The sequence below is a fragment of the Labrus bergylta genome, chromosome 15 (genome assembly GCF_963930695.1).
Source record: "Labrus bergylta chromosome 15, fLabBer1.1, whole genome shotgun sequence".
NCBI lineage: Eukaryota > Metazoa > Chordata > Actinopteri > Labriformes > Labridae > Labrus > Labrus bergylta.
The window spans coordinates 14512395-14524228 of NC_089209.1; the positions used below are offsets into that span (position 1 = coordinate 14512395).

The window sequence follows — 11834 nt, forward strand, 5'->3', positions numbered from 1 at the left end:
ATAATGCTCCTCAGTCCAGTGGTCGGTATTTTAAGAAATCTACCTTAGATCATTATAGTCCAATGCTTAAAGCCTGTATTACTCAATGAGTCAACATCCCCCAACGAAACAATTACGACACTTAAATAAAGATTCTTTGAAATAGATGACACTTCTGCCTGTCATTTGCTTGGCTTAAGAAACATGTTGAGTTACTATATTGTGAAGTAGGCCTGTTTCAAAATTGTAAACATAAAAGAGAATAAATGGCTGCATATTTGGCATGGAATTAAAAATTAAGACTTTTAAAAGTCAAGGCTGAATGAGTGCTTTATTTACATAACATAAAGCTCAGAACAAAACAAGGTGGAACTATTCTGAAATCATTCGGACTATGACGTAATCATCTGTACATAGAGTCATTTACAGGGGAGGGAGATTTACAGACAAATTAATAATTATTATAAGTATTGTTGAAAGTTGGACACATGTAAGATAATAAGGCAATATAAGAATAAATAATTTATAGATACAGAAACAATAGGATATTGAAATGAATGAGTAAAACTGTTGAAAGTTGGTCTAACAATAAGCTTGTTAAAAATCAGTAACCCAAACCGATTAAATAATAGCTCAAAACTTACAAAAAGTAAAGAATAATTATTATTATAATTTACCATGAGATATCAATCCAAATCTATTTTTATCTCATGCCTCAAAAGCAATTCAAAAAAGAAAAAGTGTTGAATATGATCGATGAAAGTTCTTCATTTGTCCACCAGGGGTCAATATAATTTTTTGGGGGGGGGCAGTAGCTCCTCAACCAGCGGCCGGAAGTGAAGCGGCAGCGTAAACATGGCTGACAGTGGAGACCCAGGTGAGTTTGAGAGTATGGAACAGCTGGACTTTATGGATATTTTCTGGTAGTTCGATACGTTTTTCCGTAAACACAGATACAAGATACCTTCCAATGTATACTCTTGTTTTTTGGTGTTTGGGACTGGCTTGTAGGAAAGTTGTTTTCCCCTTAGCTGGTGCTGCTAATGTTAGCACTGCAAGCAGATCAACAGCACCAGGCAGAGTGGCTTGACATCGCGATGTTATTGCATCATCTTTTCCCTAATTCTTTTTCTAAAGTAACAGAACAGGTAACGGTGCTGTTTTAAGTCGTCGCTGCGCTTTACAGCTGATGGTAGTCTGCCGGCTCTGAGACTGGTGTCTGTAGCATGATGCAAACCTATCAAGTCCAGTGTCATACAGTCCGCTGACAGCATCACCTGAAGGATGGACCTCTAACGACAGGTCGATCCTGTCAGTGCTGCCTGTTACCAGAGATGGAGTAGAAGTAATGGTGTTGCCAAATGTAATCACATTATCTTTGTTTTGCAAGAGGGAGCCGGCCCGAAGGATGGGATTGTCCAAGCAAAGGTTAGTTTATGTTACATTTACAAATTATCCCTGCACTGCATGCTCACTTCATTTGTCTGTCTACTCGCCGTTATATTGAATAGTTTCTGCTTATTATATGTCCACACTCATGCACTTTAACTTATGTCAATGCTGTCCATTTGCAACTCTGTTTTTGCACATTTACATTCAGTCTTTCATATTTAATTTACAACCATCTACGACTCTGTTTTTGCATGTTTATATTTAATCTTTCATATTTAATCTTCCTATTTAAGACTAGTAATGCTTAGTTAAATCCTGGTTGTATATATTTACATTCTTATTTTCTTTATTCTATATATTTTGTATTACTTATTTACTTTGTAGTTAATATTATATTATGTTTAGATTTGCTAACATTGTGTTTTTTTACTCATATTGTGTGTTTGGATAACCTGCTGCTGTAACGCCACAATTTCCCAGTTTGGGATCAATAAAGTAATTCTATTATATTCTATTATTTCCTTGATTGTTGTCATTGTCTTATGGCTTCATACTTAATAGGAGCTCCATCATCCTTAACCAATGATTGACAAGCAGCCATCTACCATCCTAACCTTTAGTTTAACACCACACTCAGCCTTTTCTTTAACCAAGATATGAGTTGTTGTTGTTTTTTATATGGAGATGACGTTTTAATGAGTGTATGTCATTTGAGTCATTTCATTTTGAGTAAAGAAAAGTGAATCATGTGCACACCTCTACTAAACAATGCTATTCAAGTACATCACAGAGCTTTTCTCTGACAGCTGGCTGATCTCCTCTTGCTGTTTGTCTGCATAACCTTTGGAAAATCCCAAATATGAACTTGGTTATTATTTTTTATTTATTGATACATTTTTTAAAATCTTTAATATTTATTAGGCGACTGTTATTATTTTTCATTAACACACATGACTGTATGTTCAAATACCAGAGGCGTATCAAAGTTATATCAGCCTTTTGAAAGGTAAAGTCTGTTAATGTGTACTTTTGAACTGGGTAGTGATTTACATTTTGACTTTAAAAATGGTCATTGTTACCATTTTCCAGAAGGTGGGTTTTCTCTTGGCTGAAGAGATCAGTGCTTGATTGATGTGGTCTGTTTCACCACCTTTTTCTGATTGGTGTTCTTAAGATTAAATGTCATTATTTACCTTGACACCTTGTGGCATTACAAAAAGATCAGTATTCATTGCTATGGTTGTCCCTGGAAATTGTCTAACACCAAATTGGTAGACATTGCCCAACCTTGATACATAAGGCCCAATTGTGTTATAGTTGCTGACCCTCTTTTTGACACGTTTGCTTATTAGAATGAAGGCAGAGAGATGACCAAAGAGGAGAAGCAGCGCCTGAGGAAAGAGAAGAAACAGCAAAAGAAAAGCAAAGAGAAGAAAGATGACAAGGGTTCACAGGATGGGGGGAAAGAAAAGAAGCAAAGCAGTTCAGATCCTCCATCAGCCCAGCCCACAACACATACCAATACCCAAAAAGGTGACTATTATATTGACAGCACTAATGGTTGTTGTAGTTTGTACATGGGTACATACTTTTCCAGCTGTGGTACATCACTTCAATAACTCTGCTCCCTTTGTCTTTCAGCCCCTTCAGCAGTGCCTGCTCCTGTTCCTGTGCCTGCACCAGAAACTGCCGCCCCGGCAGACAAGCCAGCTAAGAGCAAAGGGGAGTTAAAAGCTGAGAGGAGAGCTCGACAAGAGGCTGAGAGGGCCTCCAAGCAGGGCAAGAAGGGAGACGGCGGACAGCAGGCGGCCACGGGGAAGCCGAAAGCACCGCCTAGTGAGCTGCAGCCAGGTACTGTAAAAGCCTGCAGGTCGTTATCATAACCACGCAGACAATCTCAAGCAACACGATATACAGAGAAGTTTACATCTCTCTTGTGTTTTCAGTGGTGAAGAGGCTTCCAGAACACGTGCAGGTGGACAACCCGGAGGTTTTAAGGAAACTGGCAAAGAAATTGGAAAGACAACAGGTTAGCTTCTTTATCTGTTAATTTAAAGATCAGTATGGTTTAGCTTGACTTGTCGTCACCATGAGCTGTTAAGTTCTGCTTGTCAAACTTTGTGAGCACCCGATGTTGAAGAAATGTTGTTGAAACACTCTTTTGTGAATAACACAAACTAATGTGAGATTGCATGGGTCTTAGTTGTTTTAATACTATATAAATAAGTACAATACTGTATAATTTGTGTAATCTACAAATGAAGACTTTGTCATTAATTGTTATTTACTTTAGGAGATTTGCAACAAGTTCTCAAAATCTTACCTACCATGCTTTAATAGTGCTACAAAGAATAGTGGGCTTTTGAACCATTGAATCCTCACTTAACCACAAGTCCTCTAACTGCATATGCTTGTACTCACATTTCTTTCAGACACCAGGGTACAATGCTGATGCAAAGGCCAAGGTCATATTCTTAAGTGTGCCATTTAGATTTATCTTATTTTGTTCTGTTTACTAACTTGTTGATGCAACATCACTCGAGGGTTCAGGATGCTCATCGACTGGTTTTAGTTCTTTGAGACAGAAGCGGGGCTTCAATGGGATGTGTCTGTTTGAGGAGTTGTTTGATTCTGTTTTGAAACACTGTGCTGGTTGCTGTGCTGGTTTATGTTTGAATCCCTTTCTGCGCTGTTTGTGTTTGGAGAGAGTTTACAACATTTGTTTTTTAATGTGAACAACTTTCTGATGTTTATTTCAGAGCAGCTTCAGATTAGTAATATAAGAATTCCTCCATCACTCTTAGCCCTTAACTTTTACTTACTTTTACTTTTTTTTTTTTTTGCCTTTGCTGTGTGTCTGATGTATGCTTTCCTTTCCTCATAATCTCAGCTTTCTTATGAGTGACTTGTTATTAATGGCAGTGGAATCTCATCTGTTTTGTTACAGATCCCTCTCCGGTCAGACTACGGATACAAAGTCAGCCTGTTTTCTCATCTCCACCAGTACAGTCGTAAAGCCCCTCTAACACAGCAACTCGGGTAAACTGACAAATTGTGCAGAGTGCAGTTAGGTGGCTTGTGTTGGCTGAGCAGAGTTTGATTCATTCCACTGAATCTCATAAGATTACCTTTAATCTCAAATTATTATTGGTTGTTGTTTTTTTTTTATCTGTTGCAGCATTCCCTCCACAGTCATTCATCCTGTGATTGTTCGGCTGGGTCTCCAGTATTCACAGGGAATAGTTGCAGGATCCAACGCACGCTCCGTCGCCCTGCTGCATGCCTTCAAACAGGTACACAGCACAGCATATTATTTGTGATATACATAACACAGCAACAACAACAAGTCAAGGTTTTACACGTTGAAGTGTTTCTGTAATGACAGTGGAAGATGTTAACAGATATTGTGAATATTGTAGATATTGCCTTAAAGGTTGTATTCATGTAACTGTTGTGATAAAAACAGATGATCATTCCATATTATTGGAAAAACTCTTGTCAGTTCACGACATGCTTTGTTTGCAACGACACATCCTGCTTCTGTTTACATGTTAACTTATACGCACTCTGGGGGAACTTAGTTTCAAGTATAAAAATACTTTTGAGCGTATAAACAGCATTACCATGATACTCATGTCTAAACTAAGGATGTTTTTAATATAAACTGCAATAAAAATTAATAATAAAATAATAATCAGTAGGGTTGCTATGGGAGCAGCCGCGTACATTTTCAGGAAGGTTTCCCTTTATTATCTACAGTATGTTCTTTCTCACCTCTTCCACCTCGTCAAACATGGAAGCTGTTTTTTGACACTCCAGAATGAAAAAAACTAAACTGCTATGTTTCATGACTGTTCAAAGTATTGGATATAATGCTCAAGGTTTAGTTGTCGTCAAGTTGTTGAAATTACTCCACAGTTTTCATTGATCAAAAACAATCAAGGCGTTTTTTTTTTGGACCGCAGGAACTTCCTCATAGTTCGAGGAACTGTTGAAACTCTCCTCCTCTTCATTCTGCACCGCAGGAACTATGAATTTTAGTTCCTAGAACCCTGTTTAGAGGAACCTTTTTAGCCTCTGCTTTAGAGTAGGTGCCATGGCGGAGCGAATGCAGACAGAAAAAAAAGGTTGATTTTTTTTTTTAGCAACCATCAACATCACCACAGTGTGATCAGATATTGCACTCTCTAGTGTGCGCTTGACTTTTATGTGACATTTTGGATGTGTTTAAAGTTCTAAAAAGTAAAGTTTCTTTCTGCTCAGGTCATAAGGGACTATACTACACCTCCAAATGAAGAGCTGTCAAGAGACTTGGTCAACAAACTGAAACCATATATCAGGTACAAAAAACTGCTGCAGTGTTATTCATGTTTAAGTTCTTTTCTATTATAATCTGTTCTTCAAATTTTAGGTTCATAAAAGATTGGAAATTGAACAATACTACAGATAAAATAACATTTTTTTGTCATTCTTTTTTTTTTTTTTGCAGTTTTCTGAATCAATGTCGCCCTCTGTCAGCCAGCATGGGTAATGCAATCAAATACATCAAAAAAGAGATCTCAAATATCCCCAGTCAGTGCAAAGAAGAAGAGGTTATTATCCAACTTTGTCTTTCATAATTTAGCCAGAAGTCATAAACCTGACATGTGGAAGCTAACTGATTCTATTCATCCAATAGAAATGATTGACCCTTTTTTTTTTTTTCTCACCCTGACACATTTCCTCTCTGTCTGTTAAGGCTAAACGCAAACTGCTGAACTGTATCGAGTGCTACATTAATGAGAAGATCGTCCTTGCTGCTAAAGCTATTGCCAAGTACTCCATAGAAAAGATCAGTGATGGGGATGTCATCCTAGTTTACGGATGGTAAGCCAGGAAAAATATCATGAAAGTATCTGTGTTCCTTGTTTTTGGTTAGTTTCAGATTCTGCAGCTTTCTGTTACTAGTCACTGTGATTGTTTGTCGTGCTAAATAAATGCATAACTTGCATATTCAGGCCGCAAGTCCTACTTTTAACCTCCCTTAAAACTTCTGTTTCCCTTTTTTCTCCGCCGCGATCTCCCTCTGCTCAGCTCATCACTGGTCAACCACATTTTGTGCGAGGCCTTTGAGAAGGACAGGAAGTTCCGTGTCATCGTGGTTGACAGCAGACCTCGGCTGGAGGGCCGGGAGGCTCTGAGGCGTCTGGTCCAGAGAGGCATCAGCTGCACCTATGTCCTCATATCAGCTGTCTCCTACATCCTTCCAGAGGTAACTAGGTGTTCACATTTCCCACAAAACAGAAGCACACGTTGTATTGTTTTAACTCAAATAAGTTTAAGTTAAATTCCTGCACTTTTTTTACTCCCTGGTTTTTATTTCTAAATGTTGTAATAATGCCTTGAACATTGATCTCATAGGTATCAAAGGTGTTCCTCGGTGCTCACGCCCTGTTGGCCAACGGCTACGTCATGTCTCGTGTGGGGACGTCGCAAATAGCTCTGGTGGCCAAAACCTTTAACGTGCCTGTGCTGGTGTGTTGTGAGACTTACAAGTTTTGCGAGAGGGTGCAGACAGACTCCTTTGTGTCCAATGAACTAGGTAAGGGCTAAAAATGACGTAGCTTGTTTTTTTTTTTAATATCTTAAGAGTGTCTCTGTAGCCTTTTTCAGATTGCGATTCTACAACAGTGCCCTAATGATGCTCTGCCAGATTAGGTCTTTTCTTTCATATTGATACGCACATTACGCCTCTGTGACATTCATGTTGAAGGCGAGACGTCACATGGGCTGTAAATATTGCGCCCTGAAATGGGCTAGTGTTTAACTGTATCACTTCGAAAGTTCATCATCATCTGTGCTTTCCAGATGACCCCGATGACCTCATCGTGACACGGAAAGGGAAGACCCAGCTAGAGCACTGGCAGGAGGTGCCCTTACTCGGCCTGTTGAACCTGGTGTATGACGTGACGCCGCCTGATTTTGTGGACCTAGTCATCACAGATCTAGGAATGATCCCGTGCACTTCGGTGCCTGTTGTGCTGCGAGTCAAAAACGTGGACCAGTGAACGACCTCCCGCTGCAGCCTGGAGTTTTTGCGCTTGGATGTCTGCACACAACACAAAATATCGTGCTTTTAGCATGCAATAAATATATATCTGAAATGGCATAAGCTTTTTAAACAGAGTCCATGTGTGTATTTATGGGAAAAATTCCTAAATTACAGAGGTGTATCACCCTTGTTGATTGAGTTTTATATATTTACTAGATGGCAAGATGCCTCAATAGATCCTTGTCATGAACTATCCTTGTTACAGACTATTTAATTGCCATTATTTAGAGGATAAAATGTAATTGCAGCTAACAACACTCTCCCTGCATCAACCACAACATGCAATTTCAAATGAGCCAGAAATAGTTACGTAATAACTGTGACCTCCACTTAAATTCCTCCAGTGAATGACCTGATCCATTGAATGGAATAAAGGAAGTGTGACACAGATTGTAAAACTTTTTTTTTTGCAAAAGAGCTCAGCTCATTTATTGTTTTGATCAAAAAGTCCACACATGATGATACTTACATACTTTGAATTTCATTTTGGCACAAATGACAACAGAAGAGGGGAAACTAAACTTGGAGAGGGCCGGGTTTTATCCACAGCTACACACCGAGTGTTTTCTGTAACAGTAGTCAGCCAGCAGTCGATGCATTAGTTCTTATTGATTCAGTTTTCAAGTCCATAAAAGCGTTCAAATGAAGGTCAAGCAAAACAGGAATGTGTTTTGTGTTTCCCATTTCACATGACCTCTCTCAATGTTATTGGGAAGAGGTAAATGAACTGCAAACGTATCAACATCAAAACGTTTGCCAAGTTACCAAGGTTAAAAGATAAATGAAGAATAAAATGACAAGGACATACATCACAGCAGATTGTGGAGTGTAACAACAAGTGAAAACAAGCTAGAAACAGTCGGTGACAACGACTCCTCTTTACTCGCGTAGTTCAACTCAATTTTTCCCTTTTCGTCAAACTTATTTGAATGTAACTTAATGTAAAAGATTTAAAACATAGATCCAAGTTGAACATCAGTTTTCAGTGATTTACATGTAGAGAACCTGACTTCATTTTTCCTTTGTACATGTTAAACATGCAATACACAACTCGCCAAATTGTACCAAGTTTCCTTAAATGTGGAAAAGTACATTCAAGTTCCATTGTGTGAATTCAGACATATTCAGTGCATATTTGGCACAGTAAACGTTAAGAAAATCTTCAGAATGATCTGAAACAAAACTTCATTAATATCTTGCCTCAGTTCACTGCGTTTAAAATACTATTTTAATCAATAAATATAAACAATTCAAAACTTGGGGTAACATGTTAATAATCATTTATTTTCTAAAATGCCCTGAAAACGCAGTCATTCGTTTTTTTTAAATGTCCAAAATAAAATGTATAGCTACCCAACCAGAAGGTGTTCAAGTAAACTAAAAGTACAATAATGAATAGAAACCTGGGGGTATACCACACTTTGTGTCAGTTTTCCCTTTCAGAACAGTCAGTTTCAGCTAGGTCGATCATTGCACATGAACAAGTTGACCGCAGTTCAACCTTTAGAGTGGCTTGACTTTCCGCCTCTGGGTGACCCACAGCAGGAGAGAGAGCACAACGGTCGATGCTACAAGAGGCCCAAACACCTGCAGAGTTGGGAACGTCCCCTAATCAAGAGAAAAATAAAAAAATATGACTTTAAATTATTAAAAGATCCAAGTGCACCAATATATTTAACTTAGCAATGTGCAGAATAAAGTGAATGATTAGAACAGAGCCGACCTCTCTGAGACACTTGTACCCATGATAGTTGTCAGCACAGCTGCACTGGAAGAAGCCAGGGCCGTAGGGGGCACACAGGGAGTTCTCCGGGCATTCACTGGCTGTGGGTCGTCAACAATTGTAAGATAAACAGATGTCACATATCACCAGAAGGCCACTGTAGTAAATTGAGATTTATGTCCCAGTGGAAGAATGACGAGATGGAAACTTACACAGCTGTCCAGTCTGATTGCACATATCCTTCTGGCCTTCACAAAGACGATTTCCCGCTTTAACCTCGACCTTTTCCCAGGAGGAGTTGCCTCCAGGACAATCTATTTTTTGTGGCAAAATCCTATAATGACCCAAAAATTAAAGAGTTAAAATGACTTTAAAAATACCGGAGCATCTTACTTAATTTTTTTTAAATGTTATTACACATAATACTTACACATAATTTAACTCACTGAATCCTTGAAAGACTGTGTCACTGATGTTGATTATGGGATTCAGTGAGAGGTCTCTGCAAAGGAAAAATGTATAAATAAACAAATTGGGAGAAATGGTTATTGAAAGTAAAAAAGACATTCACTGCATATTAGCAGTGCTCTTATGATGTACTGAATATTTCCAGATCTATTTATTTAGATCGTTTTAGGTTAAGTTGGAGGATTTTAGTCCTTGCCAGAGGGGTTGGGTCTACCAAATTGTAATTCAAAGTTGTCAAAGTAAGACTACACGTGTCAGCCCCGCATCTTTTTCTGTTTGTTTGTCAAGCAAATAAAACACACCATGATCAACACTGTCAGCATTATTTTCACGCTATACAAATACCTATTATCCTTAAAATATCAGTAACACTCCATCACATCAGTTTCACCAAATCTACAATGGATTTGACTGTACATACATCATTAATGCCTCTGTCGCCCCCTGCAGATCCTCCACCCGAGCTAGTGAACAATTGGACAGATCCAATCTGCACAAAAAGAAAAGTCACATTATTTACAAATCTAGGCCTGGCCTACGTGTCTATTTTAAACCTTTTTCAACTCCAATTAAAATGGACCAGAGGTTGTTGTCATTAAACAAAATTACATATACAGGGGAAAAAAAAAATCACATTTTTGTTGATGTACTTAATAATAATGGATTTATTTCTTTATCCAGTTATTCATAGGTAGCCTATGTTTAAGTTTTGGATAGCTCTTACTTTTACACATGTTTCTGTTCCCAGGCTGAATTTTACCCGACATCATAAAATATAAACTCTACATTTCTGATAAACCATGAAGGCATCATCAAAATCCTACCCAATGATGTGTTCATGGCCACTTGTGTTGTCATTTCTGAAGCAGCAGCGCCCGTGTACCCGACCGGCTGATGAGGCGCAGAACTGACCCACTACGGAGCCATTAAGCACGGCCCCGCCGCAGAGCTCACATACCTGGATCACAAACCATGACAACGAGGTAAAAGTGCATTTGTAAACAACAGTCCCAGCAATGGCTGTACAAACATCAAAACAAGACATTTTACACTGTGTTTAATTGACTCGTCGATGTAAAGACTACAGCTGTTATGTTGGCTAACGAAAGGCGTAGGCCTACCTGCGGCTCGGTCAGCTGAAAACTTGCGTAAAAACAGAGATTAAAGATCAAAATAAGCAACGCAGGTTTCAGCTGGCTGCACCAAGCTTTCATTTTCTTAGCCTGAAGTCATATGATCGACTGAAGCGGACATGTGACAGGAAGTTGCGCTAGTCTTTCTACATCCTGCGCTACAATTACGCATACATTACATTTTAAATATTAAATGTATTTAATACGATTGTTTTTAATAAAACAAAAATGACACTTATATTTAACGACTTATTGGTTTATAAGCGTACGAAATGTCGTTTTATATACCAATAATTTTGCAGGTAATCTGAGACACCTACTATTCAGTATGCACACACAGTAGGCAGATATTTGTTCCTACTTCTTCTGATTCATTTAGTAAGGAAGTGACGTCATTTACGTTTCTGGAACCGGCCGCATCCACCCCCTTTTTTTTTTTATCTTTATTTAAGAAGAGTAATGCGCATATACAATCAGGTAAACAAAAAAACAATATGACAATGTAAATCAAGTAAAAGACAGATTAAATAAGTAAATAACATACAGTACATAAAGAAAAGTACAAATGAAAGACAGTAATATACAGAATATAAAATAAACCAATAAAGACGCTTTTAAATAGTTAAATCATTATTTAAATAGACGGGGGGAAAGGTTTTATAATAATGCAGACATTTGTTATATTTTATGTTGTTAATTAAAAGTAGTGATTTCAGTCGGGACTTTAACTCTAGATTAAAAATGTATTAAATTAATCCACGCTCGTTTGTTTTGATTTGGAGGCGGACGTGAAGTGATGATTTTATGTTTACTTTCGCACAGCATTGTGGGTGGTAAAATACAATTCATTTCCTGTAAGCACCCATACTGCATAAAACCAGGAAGTTAGTATGCATACTGAAATGTTCAGTATACTGAAACTCCCTACTGAATAGTACGTACTGCATACTGAACTGTGGCTATTCGGAAAGGGCCCTCTTTTAATCATAGACTGTAGGTTTTAATGTAAGGAATACCTTCTGTATGAAAACCCTTCAAGCAGTCTTGT

At 38.2% G+C, this 11834-nt stretch overlaps 2 protein-coding genes across 3 annotated transcripts; one reads left to right on the forward strand and one right to left on the reverse strand.

The window, feature by feature from the left end:
- The first annotated feature begins 772 nt into the window (after positions 1-772).
- On the forward strand, positions 773-7852 carry eif2b4 (eukaryotic translation initiation factor 2B, subunit 4 delta). 2 transcript variants are annotated; one of them, XM_065964133.1, is made up of 14 exons: positions 773-856; positions 1370-1407; positions 2724-2904; positions 3013-3222; positions 3318-3400; positions 3804-3836; positions 4319-4410; positions 4550-4664; positions 5635-5711; positions 5861-5963; positions 6110-6237; positions 6445-6622; positions 6772-6952; positions 7219-7852. In XM_065964133.1, exons 1-14 carry the CDS (start codon positions 835-837, stop codon positions 7416-7418), a joined length of 1641 nt encoding a protein of 546 aa, XP_065820205.1. In that variant the 5' UTR covers positions 773-834; the 3' UTR covers positions 7419-7852. The 2 variants fall into 2 exon arrangements, with proteins under 2 accessions (XP_065820205.1, XP_020494535.2); XM_020638879.3 differs by lacking the exon at positions 3804-3836.
- Positions 7853-7921: 69 nt separating this feature from the next.
- atraid (all-trans retinoic acid-induced differentiation factor) lies at positions 7922-10929 on the reverse strand. Its single transcript, XM_020638880.3, has 7 exons — positions 10775-10929; positions 10478-10611; positions 10075-10143; positions 9616-9687; positions 9398-9519; positions 9186-9286; positions 7922-9070 (listed from the first exon to the last, which is right to left on the reverse strand). The coding sequence occupies exons 1-7, from the start codon at positions 10865-10867 to the stop codon at positions 8966-8968; spliced, it is 696 nt and encodes a 231-aa protein (XP_020494536.1). The 5' UTR covers positions 10868-10929; the 3' UTR covers positions 7922-8965.
- Between the last annotated feature and the right edge of the window lie 905 nt (positions 10930-11834).

What these genes read in the sequence shown, in the direction of transcription:
- eif2b4 (XM_065964133.1), top strand. Translation starts at nt 835, where the DNA reads ATGGCTGACAGTGGAGACCCAG. An exon ending in GTCAGTGCAAAGAAGAAGAG is followed by an intron (nt 5,964 to 6,109) that starts GTTATTATCCAA and finishes CTGTCTGTTAAG; the next exon opens with GCTAAACGCAAACTGCTGAA. An exon ending in GTCATCCTAGTTTACGGATG is followed by an intron (nt 6,238 to 6,444) that starts GTAAGCCAGGAA and finishes CCCTCTGCTCAG; the next exon opens with CTCATCACTGGTCAACCACA.
- atraid (XM_020638880.3), bottom strand. Translation starts at nt 10,867, where the DNA reads ATGAAAGCTTGGTGCAGCCAGCTGAAACCTGCGTTGCTTATTTTGATC. An exon ending in TTCAGCTGACCGAGCCGCAG is followed by an intron (nt 10,612 to 10,774) that starts GTAGGCCTACGC and finishes TTTGTGATCCAG; the next exon opens with GTATGTGAGCTCTGCGGCGG. An exon ending in GGCCATGAACACATCATTGG is followed by an intron (nt 10,144 to 10,477) that starts GTAGGATTTTGA and finishes CTTTTTGTGCAG; the next exon opens with ATTGGATCTGTCCAATTGTT.